At 39.1% G+C, this 24,357-nt stretch overlaps 1 protein-coding gene and 1 pseudogene across 3 annotated transcripts in view; both read right to left on the minus strand.

Moving 5' to 3' along the window:
* Positions 1-24,357, minus strand: part of ATRN (attractin) — a 186,310-nt gene that overhangs the window by 38,661 nt on the left and 123,292 nt on the right. For all 3 annotated transcript variants that reach the window (XM_043480411.1, XM_043480409.1, XM_043480410.1), the window contains exons 22-24: positions 20,117-20,211; positions 17,846-17,924; positions 16,091-16,248 (exon numbers count right to left, since the gene is read on the minus strand). In XM_043480411.1, coding sequence (XP_043336346.1) covers positions 16,091-16,248; positions 17,846-17,924; positions 20,117-20,211 — 332 coding nt within the window. The remainder of the gene's footprint in view (positions 1-16,090; positions 16,249-17,845; positions 17,925-20,116; positions 20,212-24,357) is intronic.
* Positions 959-7,127, minus strand: LOC122448343 (annotated as a pseudogene).

Consider the following 24,357-nt stretch of genomic DNA (forward strand, 5'->3'; position numbering starts at 1 on the left):
ACTGTACAAAATGCAAGAAAAGTGTTACAGCCTGGGCCCCAACACAGTAACAATACTTTGCAGTCTTTTTATAGTCAGATTCACAGAGGATCAAGAGAGAAGAAGCGTCTAGTGTTTTTCTTTTTGACGCTCTTATGTTCTTTTTGACATTCCATAAATAAATAAAGGTCCAATACTACCTATTCAGGCCACAGAATATTATGGGGCTTAGAATCTGAAGTTTTTGTGTTTGCCCTCTAGCCACCATTTATATTGAGAAATACAAACATACATAGACATCATAGATAAGGAGAAACCATATTCTTTGCTTTTCCTTCATTTATTATAGTAATCAATCCTTTAGGTTTCTTGAGAAAAGGAAAACTGCAAAATATGGCTATAGTCATCACATAAAAGGTTTTTATTTTTTTAAATTAAGAAGCTGAATATTTTATTATTGAACTGTTTCTTATTTGCCTGCAAGGCTTCACTGTATAAAAATAGCACCAGCAAACACAGTATATTGCAAAATTAAGAGAGTAATATTCTTCATCAGACACTATACAACTAACAAACTTCCCCACTGCCAGTTATTTCTAATGGGAAGATCATTTTGACCCAAATATAGGGATAGCTGTAAGCAAGTTACAATACTATATAAGGCTTAAGATAACCATGTTATCTTTGAATCACATACTTTTTCTAACTAGTTTTATCACAGATAATTTCAGGAATTCTGAATATTATAACTGGAGCCTAGCCTAAAAATCATCGGGTGCTGTGAAAAAGATGCACAATGTTTATCTGAAGTCATTAGGACATTAGGAGGTATTTTCTTCAGGAAACATTGTTATAAGTAGTTTCTTTTGCTAAAAGTTGCTTTTTAAATATCTATCCACCACTAATTTAAGACAAATATGCTAGATTAAGTTGTTTCAAACTAGTTTATTTAGGGGTTCCATTTTCACTGAATAGACTTTTAAGTATTTGCTTCTTCACTCATTAGTTCATCTAGTTCTGAAGGGTAACTGAATGTCATCTTGATAACAAGCCATCTTCAGAAGAAGATTTGTTGACAAGTCCTGGATTTTCTGCTACAGCTTTATTAATTTCAGTTATTTCTCCTGATAAAGGAGAACAGAGTTCACTACTAGCTTTCACACTTTCCAAAGCACCGAACTCCTTTTGTTTGTTCAATTTGGTCCCAACTTCAAGCAGACTACAATAAACAACATCTCCCAAAGCTTCCTGTGCAAAATTACTGATTCCCACTGTTTCAACACCGTTTTCGGCGGTTACCCTTTCATGTTTTTCGGTGAATTTCCTATCTGACAGCAGAGCAGGGCTGGTGCGTAGTGCCGGAAGAGCACCCACCAGCAGCCCCCAGGGCCTCGGCCAACAGCAAGTTGCTTGCTGAGATAGCGCGCAGGCTGCCCACCACGGCCCGCAGGCTCCTCCCTGCTCACAGCACCATGTTCGCAGACATAAAAGCTTTTTAATAAGACTGGAGAAAATCAATTATAAAAACAAAGTTATTCAGTCTTGAGGAGTGGAGAGTCTAGGTTACAAGACATAAAGAAACAAATTCTAGGCCATCCAATTCTGTTTAATCTTTTAAAACAGCCAGTGTGGCTGGTCTCCAAGACTCACATCATTCTAAAAATGGTCTTCTTTTGTTGAATGTTCATTACCTAAGTCTCCAAAGTGACAAAGTTTCATAAGAAAACACAACTTATGTACCACAGCTTCCTTATCCATCTAGGTTGCTTCCATGTCCTGGCTATTATAAACAGTGCTGAGATGAACACTGGGGTGCACGTGTCTCTTTCAGATCTGGTTTCCTCAGTGTGTATGCCCAGAAGTGGGATTGCTGGGTCATACAATGGAATATTACTCAGCAATTAAAAAGAATTTATTTGAATCAGTTCTAACGAGACGGATGAAACTGGAGCCCATTATCCAGAGTGAAGTAAGCCAGAAAGATAAACACCAATACAGTATACTAATGCATATATATGGAATTTAAAAAGATGGTAACGGTAACCCTATATGCAAAATAGAAAAAGAGACACAGATGTACAGAACAGACTTTTGGACTCTGTGGGAGAAGGCGAGAGTGGGATGTTCTGAGAGAATAGCATTGAAACAAGTATACTATCAAGGGTGAAACAGATCACCAGCCCAGGTTGGATGCATGAGACAAGTGCTCAGGGCTGGTGCACTGGGAAGACCCAGAGGGATGGGATGGGGAGGAAGGCGGGAGTGGGGATCGGGATGGGGAACACACGTAAATCCATGGCTGATTCATGTCAATGTATGGCAAAAACCACTACAATACTGTAAAGTAATTAGCCTCCAACTAATAAAAATAAATGAAAAAAAAAAAACAACAAAAAAAAGAAAAACACAACTTATAACAATGTTTATGAATAGACTGACCACCTAGAAACATCTAGTCCTGCTTTAACACTCAGTCTTGTTGCTTAATCTTTTGATTAATGGGTGATGGATTTACTGTCCAAATTGAGAACTTCTGAGAGTGAAAGAGAGTGTTACTAAAAATTACACTGTGACAACAGGCATGAATGGGGCTGTCCCCTACTCAAAGACTGTCAAACAAGGCAAACCATCTGCAAAATCAGTCTTATGAAAAACGAGATTTTAGTGAAAGTGCTATTGGAAAACTGATTACACAAAACCATTGACAAATAAAGACTTGGCAGAATTACCAAGTGAAGAGGGATGAAAGATACAGACTTAAGTCCTTCAAAAACCTCTGAATATGATTGAGAGCATCTTGGTAAAACTGTTGAGACCTTTGGCTATTCTTTTTTAAATCAAGCTGTAAAGTCAAATCAGAAGTGAAGGACTCCATTCCTGCTGTCTTATCTCTGAGCACCATCTGTACAACTTCTATATTCTATAAGTCACACTTCCATATTCTTATCTTGCTCAATTTTTCTACATAGCCCTCAAATATATACTTATTTATGGGCTTTTCTTCCACTAGAAAATACCCATGAGGGACTTTGCCACTGTCTATCTCTAGTGCCTAAGACATGGCATGAAGAGGTTAAATAAATATTTGCTAAATAAAAGAATATGATAATTGGAAAAATAATGACCCATCTCTCTTCAAACTCAGTAAGACCTAACTGAGTTTTCCTCTAAGAACTGGTCCACAGTTGCAGCCATAATTTAATTTTGTTAACTGTACAATTAAACATTTTTCATAGTCGTGAGTTTCATTTTTCAAAATAATATCCCAATCAGACCTTTCTTTTGTAATTTATTATAAAAAACATTGAAATGTGTTTGTGGGTTTTTCCAATACTAAGGATAATGAAGACCTCCTATAATAAAATCTATTTAATATAAAGAAGAAAATTCCATTACAATTTATAAATAAAAGTCACAATTACTTTCTTCTCCCTTTCCAAACAGTATCACTCTTCACACGCCAGGAACTTATGTCCCCTTACATTTTCACGTGGGCTATAGACTCGACTCTCAGTAATATGTTTGATTAAGGTGTGCTTGCCCAGGGTGCTCTTTGAGTATGCCATATGAAATGAAACACAGAAGCCCTTCCAGCCCCAGGATTTGGGGTAGGATATTGTAAACTTGCACTTCCCAAGCACTAATTTTATGCTTCAGTCAAACAAGTGTTTTCTGGTTGCAGTACCACTATTGTCCTTCAATGTCTGTAACCAGGGTGCCTTCCCCAACCACCTGCAATGGTGGCTGTTGTTCATACCTACAGTGGGAGTCCTGTCCTTCCAAGTCCTTTGTGGCCTAGCACAAACACTTCCTTTCTCATTCAGCTATCCCATCTTCCACTGGAAACTGGCTCTCTTTTCTACATTCTCAGCACTTGATCCACTTCCCTTTTAGGGTATGGAATAATCATATTCTACCTATACTATGGCTGTGTACCTAGAGATATCGTGTAAAAGTGGATTCCTGTATTATTCTATGAATATATCAGTTATTGGCTTTTAAATTGTTGTTGTAGGACAAAGAATGAAAAGGTAATTTCCTACCTCCCACACAAAAGCAGATACACTTTTATAGTCCAAGAACTAGACCATCCATGGTTCTCAAACTCTGCAGAGCTTCCAACAAAGTCAGAATCCTGGTCCCTTTTACCACTCCAATAGCTTTAAGCTCCCCAGGTTGTTCTGATACTAGTGTCCAGGGGCCACACCTTAGGGAACTCTGAAATAAGGAATTATTAAAAAAAAAAAAAAATCGGACTTCCTTGGTAGTCTACTGGTTAGGACTCTGTACTCCCAACGCAGAGGCACGCATTTGATCCCTGGTCAGAGAATTAGGGTATTAGCATGCTGGGTGCCGCAACTAAGAGTTATTAGCACACCACAACTAAAACCCAGCACAGCCAAATAAATAAACATTTTTTTTTAAAAAAGCAAAAACCAAGCAAACAAAAACCAAAAGGAATCAATCTGGATCTTCCCCAGGGGTGCGTGTGGGGGTGAAGGAACAGGGGTAGAAGAAGATAGGTTTCGCCCAAACTTTAAGACTAGAAAACGGAGGGAAATGAAGAGAATGGAGAAGATGTTTTAGAGTTCTGAAAGTAGAGAGAAATAAGGGGTGACTACATGGTAGGCCTTGGGGAGGCTCTGAAGTACCAGGGATTATTTTGCACCCAAGCCCGCCACACGTGAGAGTGAGGATAGCTGCCTTCAAACAAATCTCATGGCTAGGGGGCAGGGCACCAGGAGTAGCAGCCAGTGAATGAAGATCTCTGGACTCAGTGAAGCCCTGAGATTTCTGCATATCCCTGAAGGAAGGGGATGGGCCTCTGTGAATACAGGCTGAGAATGAATTTCATCAACTATGGTGGGTAAAGGCTGAGCTCAAGTTTACTGTAAAAATAAGATAATATGACGCATTATATTCAACTGCCACAAAACAATTTTTTTAATATTGGTATTTTGCATCTACTACATATAATACAAAATACCAATGTTAAAAAATTTTTGTTTTGTGGCAGTTGAATATAATACACAGAAGAGCTGTACAAAAAAGATCTCAATGACCCAGATAACCAAGATGGTGGGGTTACTCACCCAGAGCCAGACTTTCTGGAGTGTGAAGTCAAGTGGGTCTTAGGAAGTACTGCTGCCAATAAAAGATACTGGAAGTGATGGAATTCCAGTAGAGCTATTTAAAATCTTAAAAGATGATGCTCTTAAAGTGCCACACTCAATATGTCAGCAAATTTGGAAAACCCAGCAGTGGCCACGGGACTGGAAAAGGTGAATCTTCATTCCAATTCCCAAGAAGTACTAAAGAATGTTCAGACTACTGGACAGTTGCACTCATTTCGAATGCTAGTAAGACTATGATCAAAATCCTACAAGCTAGGCTTCAGCATTACAGGAACCAAGAACTTCGAGATGTTCAAGCTGGGTTGAGAAAAGGCAGAGGAACCAGAGATCAAATTGCCAGCATTCACTGGATCACAGAGAAAGCAAGGAAATTCCAGAAAACACCTACCTCTGTTTCACCGACTACATTAAAGCCTTTGACTGTGAATCATAACAAACTGTGGAAAACTCTTAAACAGATGGGAATACTAGACCATCTTCTTACCTGTCTCCTGAGAAACCTGTAGGTGGCTCAAGAAGCAACAGTTAGAACCTTATATGGAACACCTGACTGGTTCAAAATTGAGAAAGGAGTACAAGGCTGTTTATTGTGCACTCAATGCTAGGCTGGATGAGTTACAAGCTGGAATCAAGACTTCAGGGAGAAATATCAACAACCTCAGATATGCAGATGATACCACTTTAATGGCAGAAAGTGAAGAGGAACTAAAGAACCTCTTGATGAGGGTAAAAGAAGAGAGTGAAAAAGCTGGCTTAAAACTCAATATTAAAAAAAACTAAGATCATGGCATCCTGTCCCATCATCTCATGGCAAACAGATGGAAAAGGTGAAAGCAGTAACAGGTTTCATCTTCTTGGGCTCTAACATCACTGCAGATGGTGACTGCAGCAATGAAATTAGATGCTTCCTTCTTGGCAGGAAAGCTATAACAAATCTAGACAGTGTATTAAAAAGCAAAGACCTCACTGCTGGCAAAGATCCATATAGTCACGGCTATGGTCTTTCCAGTAGTCATGTATGGATGTGAAAGCTGGACCATAAGGAAGGCAGAGTGCCAAAGAATTGATGTTTTCGAACTGTGGTGCTGGAGAAGACTCTTGTCCAAGATCCCTTGGACAGCAAGGAGATCAAACCAGTCAATCTTGAAGGAAATCAACCTTGAATACTCACTGGAAGGACTGATGCTGAACCTGAAGCTCTAATACTTTGGCCACTTGATGGAAAGAGCTGACTCATTGGAAAAGACCCTGATGCTGGGAAAGATTGAAGGCAAAAGGAGAAGAGGGTGACAGAGCATGAGATGGTTGGATGGCATCACCGATTCAATGGACATGAACTTGGGCGAACTCTGGGAGATGCTGAGGGATGGGGAAGCTTGGGGTGCTGCAGTCCATGGGGTTGCAAAGTGTCAGATGCAACTTGGAGACTGAACAGCAACATATAATCTACAAAGCAGATCACTGTTTAGTATAGAAGGTTTGAAAAGAGACAGGGAAGAACCTCTAATTAGCCTTTATCTTCTCCACCAAAAACAATCTTCACTGTTACTAGCATTTAAGTCAGGGAGAGGTTGGGAATGGATAGCTGGCTACCCTGTGAGCTAAGTTTTCTAGCTCCAAGGCAGCACCCATCAGGCTGCAAGAAAACCCAGAGTCTATATGCACATGGCAGAATCTCTGTGGGCTGCTTCCTTATCTCCTGAGGCCAGCAGCTCCACTAGGGCCCAGCTCCACCTGGTCAGGGAGCCCTTCCAGACTGGCCCACCCACTCCTCAGCTCTCCCGAAAGGCCAGGCTCTGCAGATGCTGAAGACCTGACATTAGGACCAGAGAGGGTTTAAACGGTCATGGTGGCCCTCTGGCTCCTGGTTGAACCATGTCAGTCTTGCTATGTAACTCTGAACACTGCAAAGCCAGGAGAGGTCTGACTGCTCCCATAAGAACTTAGGCCTGTTTACAAACAGCTTTCCAGTCAGGCCTCACCTATGCCAAGGATGGAAGATTCCATGACCATCGGCTGAGCTTATTAGTGCTGCCTCCACTGTGAGTTTTTTTTTAAACCTAAGTTCTATATGGAACTCTTATGTTGAGACCATAGGCCCTGGACTGGATCCCAGTGATCCAGTCTTCTGAACTGGCTTCACACACCACGAACCTAATGCTGGTTTGCGTAGGCACAGAAACTGTATACATACCCAAGCTCTGGTCAGAGCCTCAAGACTGGGTAACGCCACCAAACCGCTCATTCCTAACATGCATGCTAACACTCACCATATGTCCACTGCCAACCTCTGGGCTCTCTTCCTCAAATTTCCTTCCAGCCATTCATTTTCACCACTCTCCAGAATCTGTATTTATTTTATTGTGTTCATCAGTAATTAAAAACCACTAAGGGGACTTCTCTGGTGGTCCAGATGTTAAGATTCTGTGTTCCCAACGCAGGGGGCCCAGGTTCCATCCCTGGTTAGGAAACTAGATCACACATGCTTCAACTAAAAAAACCAAAAGAACCTCAAGAACATTAATAACTAAATATACATGATTGATTCCTGCCCACTCCCTCCTCTTCTTAAGACTTCTCTCCAGAGGCCCTCTCCTTTAATTAGATTTCTTTTCAGTTCTTCTGGCAGTGGGTGGAGGGGGAGCGGTTTACCTTTTTAGCACTAATAAGTTGTTTTTTGCTTTTTTAAAATTGTTATTTCCTGATTTAGTTACATTAGGCATCACTTACTAACTTCCTGCTATATTAGCCATCACTCCCTACTCCCCAGTCCCTTCGTAGAGTTATATCACTGTTTTTGCTGCTTCTGTTATAATTTCTATGTTATTATCCTGAGGGTGATAGTGATGAAAAGATGCCAAAACAGACAAGAAATGGATATAATACCCTTGGATACAGGGAGAGGATGTGTCTTTTACCCACAAAAGGCTGTAGGAGCAGAAGGCAATAGAGCCATGGCCCACTGGAAAGTGGCTTCCCAAACCTCACAGGCTCACTGGAAGGCACTCCTGCTTGGGGGCTGGGTGGGGAGGGGAGGTCAGTAGCTCTTGGGTGAAGCTCCCTTTGCCATTTTCACCAAGATGGAAATATGCTGGGATGAGGAAGAGGAGGTTTTCCGCCTGCCCTCTGATTGTTCTAAAACTGCCCAATAGTGGCTAATGGTAAAGCTCTAATACAGTGTTGTGTGCTTCCTGAAAAGAACAGAAGGTCAGTTCTGAGATATGTCCCAGCCGAGGCATAATCCTGCAGCTACTTTTGGGAGGTTAAATAATGTACTTGGACCTTTAATTCTTATTCAATCATCTGTATTATCTCTAAAAATCATTTTATTGTGGAAAATTCTTAAGCTTTTAACGAGTAGAGAGAATAGTATAATGAACCTCAAGTGCTTATCACTCAGCGTTAATATTTACAGCCCATGGACAATCTTATTTTATCCATACTCTACCTACTTCCCCGAGATTATTTTGAGGCACACCCCAGATATCCTATCATTTCATTCTTAAGTATTTCAATACAGATAGTATTTCTTAACTTACTCTCTTTGCAAAATTAGGAATGTTTGTGTCCTCATCTTTCTCTTTTCTTCTACTTCTCCACTCTTTTGAGAGTCTGACAAAATTCCAAACTAGAACAATTCAATCCTCTAACACCATACTGTGTAGATTGGGATGACAAATTCTTGGTCTCTAATCCCTGCTGGCTCTTTAGCACTAGTCAACAATTATGCAGACAATATCAGAAAATAGCTTCCATTACCTATATAAATGTTACAAAAGTTGCCAAAACCCCCAAGGTTCTGATCCTGAGCATAAAGCTCTCATCTACAATGATGCGTTCATCTAGCGCACATTTATGGAGTGTGAGGACACAGGAATATAAAAAAGCCCTTGCCCTTAAGGAAATCTCTGTAGAGTGAAAAAACAGACACATCCATGACTGTGGAGGCACAGATGAAGAAAGGAAGCTGCTACGTGATATGCCCCAGCCTCATGACAGCTTCTGCCTGCCCTTCTCTCCAGCTCCTCGCTCACAAAACTGTTACTTTGGCTCTGCTCAAGTCCTAGTAGTCCTGGAAAGTGACTGAACATATCCCTCCCCCACCCTGAACTAGTACTAACATGTTCCTTAGGACTTCATGCTGACTTGGGCACCACAGAGCACTCCCTTCTTCTCCCAGGGTGTCCAGGAGCATGGGGGCACACCCTGCCTCCCAGCATCACTCCTGCTTTCCACTCATGGCTGCCTCTCTGGGTCAGAAGGTGAGCTAAGTGAGTTGATGTTAAAGGCAGGCTAGTGGGTCTTGGCTATGGAGATCACAAAAGAGAGGTCTGCTAGAAAAAGATCTATCCATCTCAGCCATAGGTGGTGTTCACAGATGGTGTGGATGGGGCTCTGTCCAGGGGAAAAGGGCCCAGAGGAAACCCAAGGGAACAATGGCACTGAAGAACTGAGAAGAAACAGTCAAAGCTGAAAAGCAGAAGAGAGGAGACTTTTCAGAAGAAGGAATAACAATGATCATGATGAACACCATGAGGTAGGATAAGAAGTTTAAAAGACAACTTAAATTAAGAAAGATTTACACTTTATTTTTTTTTTCAGCGGCGCTGTGCAGCATGTGGGATCTTAGTTCTCTGACGAGGATTAACGCATGCCCTTTGCATTGGGAACGTGGAGTCTTAATCCCTAGACCGCCAGGGAAGTCCAGATTTATACTTTAAGTAGTTTAGTTCTAAATGTATTTCATGGCTTTATAATTCTTAAAATCCTTAAGATACAGATATCTAACACCAGGAGCTATGTGTATATATTATTATTATTATACAATAAATATGAATTTTAGACATGTATCTAACTATTCATAAGAGCTAAAGAGTGAAAACAGCCCAAGTATCCATCAACAGATGAACAGATAAACAAAAAATGTGGTTTATCCATACAACAGAATACTATTCAGTCTTAAAAAGGAATGAAGTACTAAAACACTAAATATGGTTGCACTTTGAAAACACTATGCTAAGTCGAAGAGCCCAGCCACAAAGGACCACCTATTACATGATTCAATTTCTATGAAATGCCCAAAACAGGCAAATCTGCAGAGAAAGAAAATTGACTGGTGGTTGCCAGGGGCTAGAGGAAGAAATGGGAAGGGACTGCATCTGGGTATGGGGTTTCTTTTCAGGGTGATGAAAAGATTCTAAAATATTCTGTGAATATACTAAAAACCACTAAATTGTACACTTTAAATGGGTGAATTGTATGGTATGTGACTTACATCTCAATAAAGCTGCTACTAAAAAAAAAGTATATCTGAGTCAACAAAAGTTTCATACATCCTTTGCTTAGTGTAGCAATCCTATTAGCACCCATAAACATAACTCTAACATCTAAATGAGTGCCCAGTTCTCAATATAAATTCTGTGTTGCCTTCATTTGTGAACACTAGCCTCTTACATAAACTAGCAAATGAAACACCCAGCATGCAGAGAATTTTAATATTAGTTCCACTTTCAATAACAACCTCTGTTGCAGAGCCAGTAACAAGCCAGAATCTCAGTGCCACCACCCACCTTCCCACCTCACACACAATGTTTGTCTGTGCATCCTTCATCCTGAATACCTACCCTCCCAAACTAGAGCCGTGGCTGAAGAGGTGAATCCTGCTGACTCGGGGAACACCTAGAATCACTTTCAGAAAGCAAGGGCTAAGGAAGGGGCACTAACTTTCAAGAGCAACCAACCAGAAACTAGGCACAACTGACCAAACATACCCACCACCCTCTGACACACAGGCCTTTTCAGTCTGGGTGGTTTTTTAAAAAATTTTAAACGGAATCTACAAGGATTTTTATAGTTAGTTTCAAACTCCTTCGGTTAGCTGTTGTAGGTTTTGATCTGTTCCTAATTATGGAAAAGAATTCTGGGATCAGTTCAAAGTGAAAGAATTTGAGTTTACCATTACCATTTTTAAAGCACTAATATTTACACAAGTTGCTGAGTAGAGAAACAAACTGCCTCACTTTGCTTTAAATAATGAAAATCAAAGACAAAAAAAGAAAAAAGGCTTTTTTCTGCATTGAAAGTCATACTGAAATTTAACTGAATGGCTTACACTGTACCATTTATACATTTCCCTGTTCTCTTCCTTAAGTAAGTCTCTACATTTTAACTAAATCTGTACAGTCTCCAAGGGTGTATTTAAAAGCTAACTACACCTAAAAAGGCTAAAACTGAGGAAAATAAAGCAATAAAGAAAGGTACAGCCCCTCTGTTGAGAACAGGCTCACATCTGCCCAGAAGATAAAAGCTCAGTCCTCCACTCAGCACACACAGATACACTCCCCAGTGTGGAGAGAACCAGCACTGATCAGGTTCTTGTATAAAGACACCAAAGGTCCAGTCACATTGCTTGTGAAAACTGCAGCTTTTTGTACCAAAGAGCAAAAAGATATATTTTCAAAAGAACTTACCTGTTTCTCAAGGAAAGCCTGGCAAACTAAATGGTGAACATGCCATCATTTATTTTCCGAAGTGCTCCTGAATGCAGCTTTCATAAGTGGATCTTATTCAAATGAGTGATCCAGTTCAGGTGAAGAGGACCAAAAAATCAGGCAGGAAACCAGTATTTCTTTGAGTCTTAAACTTGAAATGAGTACTTAAAAAAAGTGAGTGTGGGGAAGAGATCCCTCTAGAAGGAAATGACCATTTCAGTGACTTTCAGAGGGTGGAGCAACTGGGCATTGGGAGGAAAAAAAACAACTAGAACTCAGCATTGGCAACAGCACAGCTATCTCCAGCACAAAAGCCTGTTTATATGCCCAGAGCCCTCTTTCCAAATGGGAAAAAATATCAGCAACATAAGTCAAGATTGTCACTAAGAATCTTAAAAAATATTGACTCTTAAAAAAATAAAATAATTTTTCAACTATAAGAAATAAAACTTGAAGTTCAATCAGATTTAGAATATAACAAGATATATCAGTATAGAAACAACTTCAACTTAAAACAAGTCAATAAATTATATTTAAAAATAAAATATTTTACAATTGTATGTGTTCTATAACTTGGCAGTGTTAGCAGATGTTATCAAAATGCAACTGTACTAAGTAGAGCCTAGAGCTCATATTCCCTAGGATCAGAGAAACAACCTAACGCTGTTAGCCCCACGCCAAATATAGCCAATGGCAGAGATAATTTTAATATGGCTCCTAAGATGCCTACTACACTGATGTGCATACCCTGTACAGTCCTCTCCTCTGAAGTGTGAGTGGGTCTGATCTCATCTGATAAGCCCTTTGAAAAGAAGGTCCAGAAGTCAAAGAAAGTTGAAGCATCAGTAGGTCTGTATCTATTTTTGGTCTAAAATTTTTATGTTCAAATGTTATATAATTGGAATCATGCAGCATGTAAATTTTTCAGATATTTTTCCTACTCAGCACAATTTCCTCAGATTCATACAAGCTGTTTTATCAACAGTTTGTTTCTTTTTATTCCTGAATATTATTCCATGATATGTATGTAGTACAGTTCATTTAATCATTCACCTGTTGAAGAATACTTGGGTTGCTTTCAGTTTGGGGCTATTATGAATAAAGCTGCTAAATATTGCTCTATGAGTGTCTGTATCAACATCAGTTTTTGTTTCTCTGGGATAAATGCCCAGGGATACAATTGCTGGGTTAAGTATAGCAAGCGAGAATTTAGTTTTATAAGAAAAACACTGAACTACTGATATTTTCCAGAGTGGCTGTACCATCTTACCAGCAATGTATGCATGATCTAATTTCTCTGAATTCTAACATTTGGTGTTATTACTGTTTTAAATTTTAGCCACTTGATAGGTGTGTAGTAATATCTTATTCTAATTGTGGGATGTGTTTTGTTTTTTCCACACCATGTGGCTTGTGGGATCTTTGTTCTTCAACTAGGGATTGAAGTTTGGGGCCTCAGCCAGTGGAAGTGTGGAGTCCTAACTACTGGATCACCAGAGAACTCCCCTTCTTGGCTTTAATTTGTATTTCTTGAACAGCTTTTAAAGCTGAACATCTTTCATGTTGTTATCTACCATATTTATATCTTCTTTGATAAAATGTTTCCATGTCTTTTGTCTATTTTCTGACTGGACCGCTTTTTAATGTTGCGTTTTGAGAATTCATCTTATCTTCCAGATACAAGTCCTTTGTCAATAATATCTTTTGCAAATATTTTCTCACAGTATATAGCTTGTTTTTGATCCTCCTACCAAGGTCTTTCACAAAGCAAAGCTTCTGATTTTGATGTGAGCAATTTTTTTTTTTCATAGGTCATGTTTTTGTTGTCAAATATGAAAATCTTTTGCCTAGTTTTAGGATATGAAGATGTTCTCCTTTTTTCCCCCCTAAAAGTTTTATAGTTCTACATTTTACACTTATATCTGTTATCCACACTGAATTAATTTTTGTATAAGATGTAAGGTTTAGGTCAAAGTTCATTTACTTGTCTATGATTGTCCAACTGTTCTAATAGCTTTTTGTTGAAAAGGCTGTCCTTCCACTGAACTGACTGCACCTGTCAAAAATCAGTTGGATGTATTTATGCAGTTCTATTTCTGGGTTCTTTATTCTGTTCTACTGATCTACGTGTCTATCCCTCCAATAATAACCACAATGTCTTGATTACTGTAGCTAAATAGAAAGCCTTATTAATATTTCATACAGTAATTCTTCCCAGTTTATTCCTCTTTTCAAAACTGTTAAGCTATTTTAGAATCTTTGCTTTTCATAGAAACATTAGAATAAGCTTGTCAATGTCTACAGAAAAAATTTGCTTTTTTTAAACTTTAAAAAATTGGGGTAAATATTAAGATAAAATTTATTAATATGACTTCAACCAGTTTTAAGCATATGATTCAGTAAGCACAGATGCTGCAAAGATAGGAAGAGAGGAGAGTATGAACAACTTTGTGTCAGAAAATTTGAAAATATGTGAAATAATATCTAGAAAAAATTATCTTAATGGATGCAGATAGAGTATCCAAAATATCCTGTAACTACTGGAATCAGCAGTTAGAAAACAAACTCCACAAATAAAACACCAGAATCAAATGGTTTCACAAGGCAGATCGCATACAATTCTAAAGTTATATAATTTTTTCCACAAATGAGAGAGCTAACTTCTCAACTTATAATTAAAGGCTAGTTTAATAACTATAACAAAGACAGGAAAGGAAAATTATGGACTTTCTTACTGAGACAGATACAAAATTCAAATCAAAGTATTAGCAAACTGAGTCCAGCAATGCATAAAGTAAAAAAACAATATATCATTGCAAGTCAGGTTTATTCCAGGAATGCAAATAACTTCCAGGGTCATGGTTTATGCAATAAGACAAAGGGTAGTGCCATTCGCTAGAACGAAGCACAGGGTTTGGGGCTAAGAGTACAAGAATGACTCCCTGAGTACAGAGAGCTTATGAGTGGCCAGGTAGAAATGTCTAGGCATCAACCAAGAACACTTGTCTGGCGTTCAAGTATAAGCAGGGCTGAAGACAGCGTACTGAGAATTACCAGTACGGAAGTGGTACAGTGAGTCTCATGTGTGCGATAAAGAGAGGAGAACCATGAGCTGAATCCCAGACAGCCCTAATTTTTTAAAAGATTCCTTAAAAAGACAGACCAGAGAATGAGGCAAGGAAAGGACCAGGAAGGCAAGAAGGATAGTGACTCAAATCATGCAATGAGAAGGAAAAGGGGACTAAAGAATTCAGTCACTGGAGCCCACTGTGACAGGTAACTTCAGGATGTGGTGAAGGAAGAAGTTGGACTGATGCGTGAGTGGATATGAGGAAACAGAAACAGGGAGTGTGGTCAACGTTTATAAGAAGACTAACTGGAAAGGGAAGCAGACGGTGTGACAGAACAAAGGAAAAAGTAGATTAGAGGGTAAATTTATAGATCACCTAGATGGGAAGAGAAAACAGAGTGGTGAGTAACATTACGATGCTGAGCCTGTCCCCCACCCTCCAGAAAGGAAAAGAGTGACTGACTGTTCTTTAGTTAGTCTCAAGGCGTGAACACACACCCACTGGAACTAGATTTCAAGCCCATCCCAAGTGATTAGCGCAGACTTGCTTTACTAGACAGTGCCACTGAACGTCGGCAAGTATCCTCAGCCTCAGTCCAGCGACCACACTTGCTCAGCTGAAGGTAAACCAACTGTTCAAAGTCCACCCTTCCCAAATTCCACCTTTCCCCAAAAGGAAAGGGGTTAAAGCACAAAGCACTAAGGCAAGGCCCCAAAGACACAATGGCACATGGTTATAAAGAGCACAAATGGGGCCAGGAGGCCCCTGGGAACAGAGAAAGGAGCAGGCTGGTAGCACCAGTGGCTGCGGCAGCCAACAAGAACCCTCAGACCTACCCCTTCAGGTCACAATACAAAGAATCTGACATGGAGATGCCACAGGAACAAGCCAGGACTCAAACCTGCATCTGACTATAGACCTAAACTATTAAGGTGACCTTAAACACTGTCCCACACTGTGTCCCCATTACCCTCCATCCTATCCTCCTTTAAACTCCAAGAGCATTTGGGGGTTCTTTTCATATGGCAATTTCCACACCTCAGCTTTCACTGGTTATATTTGTTTGCTTCACTTACAGCCACCTTACTCATTCCAGAATTGAAGCTCTTTGTGTAGCTCTACAGGCTTTTAAGTGGTAAGTCCTCAATGAAGAAATGAATACAGGTGTAATTACCAAATCTGTTATACACCAGCTTGCTTTCAAAAGTGCTTATAAATTTCATTCATAAGTGATTTAAGCTAGCCCCACTACAATCTTTATGGTCTGCACTCAGCATTCCTTTATCACAGATATCACAAAGGCAAAGCAGTATTAATCTTGTACATCTCATTTACAGTAAGTTACACATTAGTGAATTTAAGTCTCCACTACAGAGATTTCACCATCTTTGTAAGATGTAAAAGCACTTCTTACCTGAATTTTGATGGGCCAGGTGAAATTACTGACATAAACAAAGAAAGTGATATTTGGGTGGTTGCGAAAATCAAACTTCTCATTAGAGAAACTATCTTTGTACTCCTTAATGTTGGTTTTTGAAACAACAGGCATCTCTTCTCCAGCTTGGGTTCCAGCTGTTAAGAAGAAAAGAATTAAATAAAGAGATTTTTTTTTGGGGGGGGGCGGGGAGCAGAATCTGCCCTCACTAATGATAATAGTTAGAATTTATTAAACACTGTGTTCCAGAAATAGCACTTAACAACTCAATCTCAGTTAATTCTAACAATTACTATCCTCCTCATTTACACATCAGAAAACTTAGGTTCAGGAAAATTAAGAAACTGATTCAGATCACACAGCTAGGAAGAGTTTGGATTTGAAGCTGGGTAGGCTGATACACAAGCCTGTCCCCTCAACCCAAACGGTTTTACTAGGAACCCCTACACCTTCTCCCACAGAAACAGGCTGCAGTAACTTTGAAGCAATGGCATTCACTCTGCCCACTTCACCCGCTTTGAATTTACCCCTTTAAACCTGTTTGGCAGTGCTCCAGATCCCCCATACAAGGGACACAGATTCAGCCATCACTTCCTAACTAGCAGTGACCTTAAGTCTCAACACTAGCAGGGAGGAAGGAGTTTTTAGGGGTCACTCAGTCGCTTCTGCTACCAGCTACAACTGCCTTTAAATCCCCCTGACCTGATATAAACTCATCCTATTCCCAAGCAGTCCTTCAACATTCAATACTGTCCCTCTGCCAGGAATTCTAGCGTCTATAAAGACTCATGAAACAGGCTTTTCCCATGGCTGGAGTCCAACTGTCATTGGAAATCAATCACATGCTCAGGGCTGCTACCTTTCTCCAAAGTCTCTGACATGATAAACACAAACTGATGTACAAAGTAATGTTTTTATTTTGTTTCAGTCTAATTGGTCATATTTTGACCAAAAGATAGTATTGTGACAGTAATGATGATGAAACATAATTACCATTTGATGAGAATTTACCATGTTTCTAGCACTACACTGAGTACTTCATTTATTATCTCATTTAATCTTCAGGATATTCTACATGGCTGGGTATTTTCATTATCCCATTTCATGCCTGAGGAAACTGGCTCAGAAAGCATAGTTGAAGTAACAGGCAGAATTCAAATCCAGGTCCACTGAGCTACTTCTTAACTACTATATCAGGGCCACCTTTTCTTTCTTTAGTAGATTTTCTGCCCAGCAGATCTTCTTTAGTAAATCATAGTAAGGTAAACAAGACAGCAAAAGCTTTGCTCATAAAGCTTTATTTAATTTCCAAAGCACATTTTTCTCTGTACCCACTAAAATCTCATTCTATTAAAAATGTTGCGTTTTTCACTTTCTGAAGCATGGATGATGATGGTAGTGCCAGAATAGTGACTGTGGCAATGGTATTAATGGTGTTAGCCAGGTGAGGTAGTGAGCACGCACTGGTCTTGATACCATGGCAGGCACTGACAGGCATAGCTGAATTTAATCTACACAACTACAGGAGATAAGTATTATTACTTTCTTTTTAAGATAAAAAAATCCTATGGGTCTAGAGATAGGTTTTAGATACTTGCTCAAGGTCTTCCAGCTAATAAGTAGCAAAGGGTTAGGGTTCCAAATCCATCTGTCTGTCTCCACAGCCCCTTTTTTCTCAACTCTTTCTCAATCAATTATCTCCACTTGGAAGGTCTTCTCTAGGTGTGTCTTTACCTGAGAAGCTGGCGGCCCAGGTGATGTTGAGGTTGAAGTTTTTGGAGGCATTGATGAACATGTCCAAATCCCTGTTTTGCTGGTGAGATGTACAAATAATTAGAAAACTAATTACTCTAATAGTTTCTTGGTTTTAAAGTGGTAAATTTTACTACTCTCAACTTTCTTAATTACAAATAAAATTTTTAATGTCTTAAGAGAAACGCAATGTTTAAAAGACAGTTAGCAAAATTTTTAACCTTAAGATAAGCAATATACCCTAAACAAGTTTCATTTCCCTCCCATAAAAGTAGGAGATTTAATGCTTTATCAAATGCCAAACTCTACAAAAAAGTATCTTTTTAAAAAAGACCCTCACCAGAGCACAAAGACCTATATCCTGTGACCTATATAAGGTGAATCAGTCTCTTAAGGATCCTTTGGGCAGCCTTTTCCAAATGTCTGGAGAGTAAGACACTTGATCAACTGTCATTTATAAATCAAATCTATATACTTCTGAACCCATAGATTAAATAAAGTTCAAAATGGAAATGGTTTTTAAGAAACAGCACATAAAGCTGAAATAAACTAAATTTTAACCTTTCTTTTTTTAAATTTTAAAACTTGATTGTCTTCACCCATGATTAAGAACATCTTTCTCTCACTAAAAATATTATTTCAAGAGAAATGACAGAATATGCTTTATTATCTTTGAAAACTTTGTATACCACTTAGAGATACAGCAATTTGAACAGCTAGTTTATTTTGACTATTGGTTTTAATGACTGAAAAAGGTATCTCTGAGGAATGTTCTGGACCACCTGGAAAAAGAACACTGTCAGCTGTGCTAGGTAAATCATGATACTAATTTTTAGTTTTCCCTAAAACTTGGCTAACAAATCTGTTTCTTGGGGTCAAAAAATTGTTGTTCCAAATGAGTCAGATGCTGTATTTTGTATTTTTGAATGCAATCACACTGAAAAATTTTTAAATGGGTTAGAAAATAAAGGTTTTAAAGAGCATTCTTTTGATAGTTTTTCAGCATAAAAATTACAACAATGGAAGCATTTCCAAACAGCTATTTCCAAAACATGATTTCTAAACCAGAAGTTCCTCTCATAAAGCAGTTACCTTCTCATTTATTGATAAAGCCTCACCATCCTCTTGAAGGGACAGCTCAAGTGTATATCTATTTATTTGGCCACGTTGCGGCAGGTGGGATCTTAGTTCCCTGACCAGGTAATTACTAGCAATTACTTCTTTCCACGGAAAGGATTAGTAAACTTGAAATCCTGGTGCTTTTGTAAAAAACAAGACACATACACTGTATAACTCTGGAATATAAAAACAAATCTTACTTTCATTTAATTGTAAACATCCCATACTGGACTTCATTTTTCTACTGATTTATTTATTTCTTAAATTTAGCCGTGCTTGCTAATAACATTTGTTATCAAAGGAATATACTTTGGCTCATTATCATATTGTTTTCCATGTACTGTTATATTTACCATATTTTTGTAATGGTAAATGGTTTTGTGTATATTGATAATAAGAAACCTCCAAGGAAGCACCTAAATAATTTATCATCAAGTTTAGTAAAATTTCATTATGTACCAGGTATTAAATGACTTTACGTCTCATTGAAGAAATCATATAGGTGTGTGTTCATGTTCTAGACACTTCACTTTTAAATGTCACACTGTGTTGGCTCCCTTTTACTTCTAGGTAACACCTTATGGCATGCTGGGGTTCACCATTAACAACAATAGACATAAAAATATATTTTAAACAGTTACTTAGTAGTAATTTCAATTATTTCTGGCTGACTTCTTATGAGGCAACTAAACCTTCACTGTTTTAACCTCTTACTGAGGCTAAGAACTCATTCTAGGAGCTTAAGTGTTACCTCTGCCGGCATCACTGGTATTAATTTCTATTTTAAAGCAGTAAGACTGGGTTCTGCCACTGCCCCACTAACAAGGAAGTCCCCCTTGCAGTCTCCTCTCCTTCCCTGTGTGGGGCTGTGATGGGCTGACGGATAAACCAAGTATGTGTGGAGTCAATTTCAGTCCGTGTATCAGACCATGGTAAATCTTAACAACACCATTCTTACCTTTTAAATAGAAAGGAGATAAGAGGCAGAGTCTAACACTTCTTTCCTGTACCTCTAAACATTATCCTGTGGACTCCACTCTGGAGACCACTGCTAAGGCAGTGCTTCTATCCATAATGACCAAGGAAAAGATCCACAGAAATACAAAACAAAGTAAGAAGACTTTGATATCTTACTTCATCAGGTGTTGCCACAAAATTGATGGCTGTGTAATAGCGGTCATCTTCCTGGGATAGGCTAAAGGTGAACTGATAGTCAATAAGAAGAGTATCTATGGAAAGAAAGAAACATGTATTTAAAAACTGAAACAAAACACAGTATGTCTCTAGAGATACAGATTGATTTTCTCATAAATATTCAATAGCCAGGAAAGTACTTTTAGCTAAGTTGTGAGCAATAATATTTTGTTTGAGTTAACCCACCAAAACCTCCTTGTATCATGACCCTGGTTGAGGTTTTAGGCTCCCACCAAACTTATCTACAAATATTAATTGATCATCTACTCATGTTTAAGATACAAAGCTATAAATTAATGGTGTAAAAGAAACCAAAACTCCATGTAAAAATGGTTGACCCCAGGTCCAGGGCAAGGAATACCTGTCTCAGTTAACTTTTTCTAGAAAGCAAGGAAGCATTCAAAGACTAATGTAGCAAAAGAAAAGAGCTTGAAAATGAGTCTACTGGCTAAACATGGTATAATTTAATTCTAAAAAGTAATGCACAATTCAACAACTTGATTTGAAAATGGGCAAAAGCCTTGAATAGATATTTCTCTAAAGATATACAAATTGCTAATAAACACATGAAAGGGTGCTTAACATCACTGATCATTAGAGAAATACAAATCAAAACCACAATGAGACATCATATCATCTATAGTAGAATGGCTACTACCAAAAAAAGTGTTGGTGAAGATGTGAAGAAATTGGAACTGTTGTGTACTACTAGTGGGAATGGTGCACCTACTGTGCAAAACAGCATGACGGTTCCTCAACAAATTAAAAATAGAATTACCGAATGATCCAGCAATTCCACTTCTGAGTATATACCAAAAAAACAGAAAAGAGGATGCTGAAGGGCTATTTGTACAACCATGTTCACAGCAGTCAAAGAAATTATAGCCCAATAGTGGAAGCAATCCAAATGTTCATCAACAGATACATGGATAAACAAAATCTCAAAGAGAAAGGAAATTCTGACATATGCAACAACATGAATGAACCTTGAGGACATTATGCAAAATGAGATAAAATAAATAAATAAGCAAGAAGACAAATACTGTATAATTCCACTCATATGAGGTACCCAGGTACCAAATTCACAGAGACAGAAAGTAAAATGGTGATTGCTAGTGGGTAGGGGAAGAGGGGAATGAGGAGTTGTTTACAAGTTTATTTTTCACTACTCAAAAGATGGCCAAATGATTTTTCCAAAGTGGAAAACCATTTTATATTCTCACAAAAACTTTATAAGGGTTTTGATTTCTCCACATCACTGCTATTGGCTTTTATTTTTCAAGACAGAAATATATTAAATGTACTAGATTACAAAAAATTAATTGATGTGGTTTCAGGTACTACACTATAAACCAGCCTCTACGAAATGATCAGCTGCCTGGTTTTGGTACAGTATCAAAGGATAACATCCATCAGTTCAGTTCAGTCCAGTTCAGTCGCTCAGGCATGTCCGACTCTGTGACCCCATGGACTGCAGCACGCTAGGCTTCCCTGTCCATCACCAACTCCCGGAGTTTACTCAAACTCATGTCCATTGAGTCGGTGATGCCATCCAATCATCTCATCCTTGGTCGTCCCCTTCTCCCGCCTTCAATCTTTCCCAGCATTAGGGTCTTTTCAAATGAGTCAGTTCTTCACATCAGCTGGCCAAAGTACTGGAGCTTCAGCTTCAGCATCAGTCCTTCCAATGAGTATTCAGGGTTGATTTCCATTAAAACTGACTTGATCTCCTTGCTGTCCAAGGGATCTTGGACAAGAGTCTTCTCCAGCACCACAGTTCGAAAACATCAATTCTTTGGCACTCTACCTCTTTATCGTCTAGTTCTCACATCTGTACATGACTACTTGAAAGGCCATAGCCTTGACTATACAGATCTTTGCCAGCAAAGTGATGTCTTTGCTTTTTAATACACTGTCTATGTTTGTTGCAGCTTTCCTGCCAAGAAGAGAGCTTCTTCTAATTTCATGGCTGCAGTCACCATCTACAGTGATTTTATAGCCCAGGAAGAGGAACTTCGTTATTGTTTCCATTTTTCCCCATCTGTTTGCCATGAAGTGATGGGACCTCATGCCATGATCTTAGTTTTTTTTTTAACACTGAGTTTTAAGCTGGCCTTTTCACTCTCCTTGCGTCCTCATCAAGAGGTTCTTTAGTTCCTCTTCACTTTCTGCCATTAAAGTGGTATCATCTGCATATCTAAGGTGGTTGACATTTCTCCTGGCAATCTTGATTCCAGCTTGTGATTTATTCAGCCCTGCATTTCCTATGATGTGCTCTGCATATAAGTTACATATGCAAATGACAGTAAACAGCCTTGTCATACTTCTTTCTCAATTTTGAACCAGTCAGTTGTTCCATATAAGGTTCTAACTGTTTCTTGAGCCACATACAGGTTTCTCAGGAGACAGGTAAGATGGTCTGGTATTCCCATCTCTTTAAGAGTTTTCCAGTTTGGAATGATTCACACTGTCAACGGCTTTAGTGTAGTCAATGAAACAAGGTAGGGGCTTTTCTGGAATCCCCTTGCTTTCTCGATGATCCAGCGAATGCTGGTAATTTGATCTCTGGTTCCTCCATTTTCTAAACCCAGCTTGAATATCAGGAAGTTCTCAGTTCAGGTAATGCTGAATCCTAGCTTGAAGGATTCTGAGCATAATCTTACTAGCATTCAAAATGAGTGCAACTGTCCAGTAGTTCGAACATTCTTCAGTACAGCCCTTCTTGGGAATTGGAATGAAGAGTCACCTCTTCCAGTCATGTGGCCACTGCTGGGTTTTCCAAATTTGTTGACATATTGAGTGCCACACCTTTATAGCATCATCTTTTAAGATTTTAAATAGCTCTGCTGGAATTCCATCACCTCCAGTAGCTTTATTGGCATCAGTGCTTCCTAAGGCCCAGGTGACTTCACACTCCAGAAAGTCTGGCTCTGGGTGAGTGATCACACCATCTGGGTCATTAAGATCTATCTTGTACAGTTCTTCTCGATTCTTGCCATCTCTTCTTGATTTCATCTGCTTCTATTAGATCTTTAATGTTTCTGTCCTTTACTGTGCCTGTTTTTGGATGAAATGTCCCTTTGATATTTCCATTTTTCTTGAAGAGATCTCTAGTCTTCCCTTTCTGCTGTTTTCCTCTATTCCTTTTCATTGTTCATTGAAGAAGGCCTTCTTGTTTCTCCTTGCTATTCTCTGGAACTCTGCATTAAGTTTGGTGTACCTTTCCCTTTCTCCCTTTCCTTCCTCAGTTATTTGTAAAGCATCCTCAGAGAACCACTTTGCCTTCTTGCATTTGTTTTCTTTGGGATGTTTTATTTGCTGCCTCCTGTACAATATTCTGAACCTCTGTCCATACCTCTTCAGGCACTCTGTTTACTAGATTTAATCCCTTGAATCTATTCCTCACCTTCACTGTATATTCATAGGGGATCTGATTTAAGTTGTACCTGACTAGCCTGGTGGTTTTCCCCACTTTCTTTAGTTTAAGCCTGAATTTTGCTGCAAGTAGCTGACGCTATGAGCCACAGTCAGCTCCAGGTCTTGTTTTTGCTGACCGTATACAGCTTTTTCATCTTTAGCTACAAATAATGTAATCAATCTGTACTGACCATTTGGTGATGTCCACGTGTAAAGTCGTCTCGTGTGTTGTTGAAAACAGGTGTTTGATATGACCAGTGTGTTCTCTTGGCAGAATTCTGTTAGCCTTTGCCCTGCTTCACTTTGTACTCCAAAGCCAAACTTGCCTGTTACTCCAGGTATCTCTTGACTTCCTACTTTTGCACTCCAATCTCCTATGATGAATAGGACTTCTGGTTAAGACTCCGCAATCCAATGCAGGTGGCATGGGTTCGAGCCCTGGTCCTGCATGTTGAATGGTGCATCAGAAACCACAACAAAAAATCACTCCGTCCTTTTCAACTATATCTGGTGGGGCCAGGGGTGTGTGTGTGTGTGTGTGTGTGTGTGTGTGTGTGTGTGGTGTGTTCAACTATATCTGGTGGGGCCAGGGTGTGTGTGTGTGTGTGTGTGTGTGTGTGTTGTGTTCAACTATATCTGGTGGGGCCAGGGTGTGTGTGTGTGTGTGTGTGTGTTGTGTTCAACTATATCTGGTGGGGCCAGGGTGTGTGTGTGTGTGTGTGTGTGTGTGTGTGTGTGGTGTGTTCAACTATATCTGGTGGGCC

Source organism: Cervus canadensis, chromosome 10 (assembly GCF_019320065.1).
Source record: "Cervus canadensis isolate Bull #8, Minnesota chromosome 10, ASM1932006v1, whole genome shotgun sequence".
NCBI classification, from domain to species: Eukaryota; Metazoa; Chordata; class Mammalia; order Artiodactyla; family Cervidae; genus Cervus; species Cervus canadensis.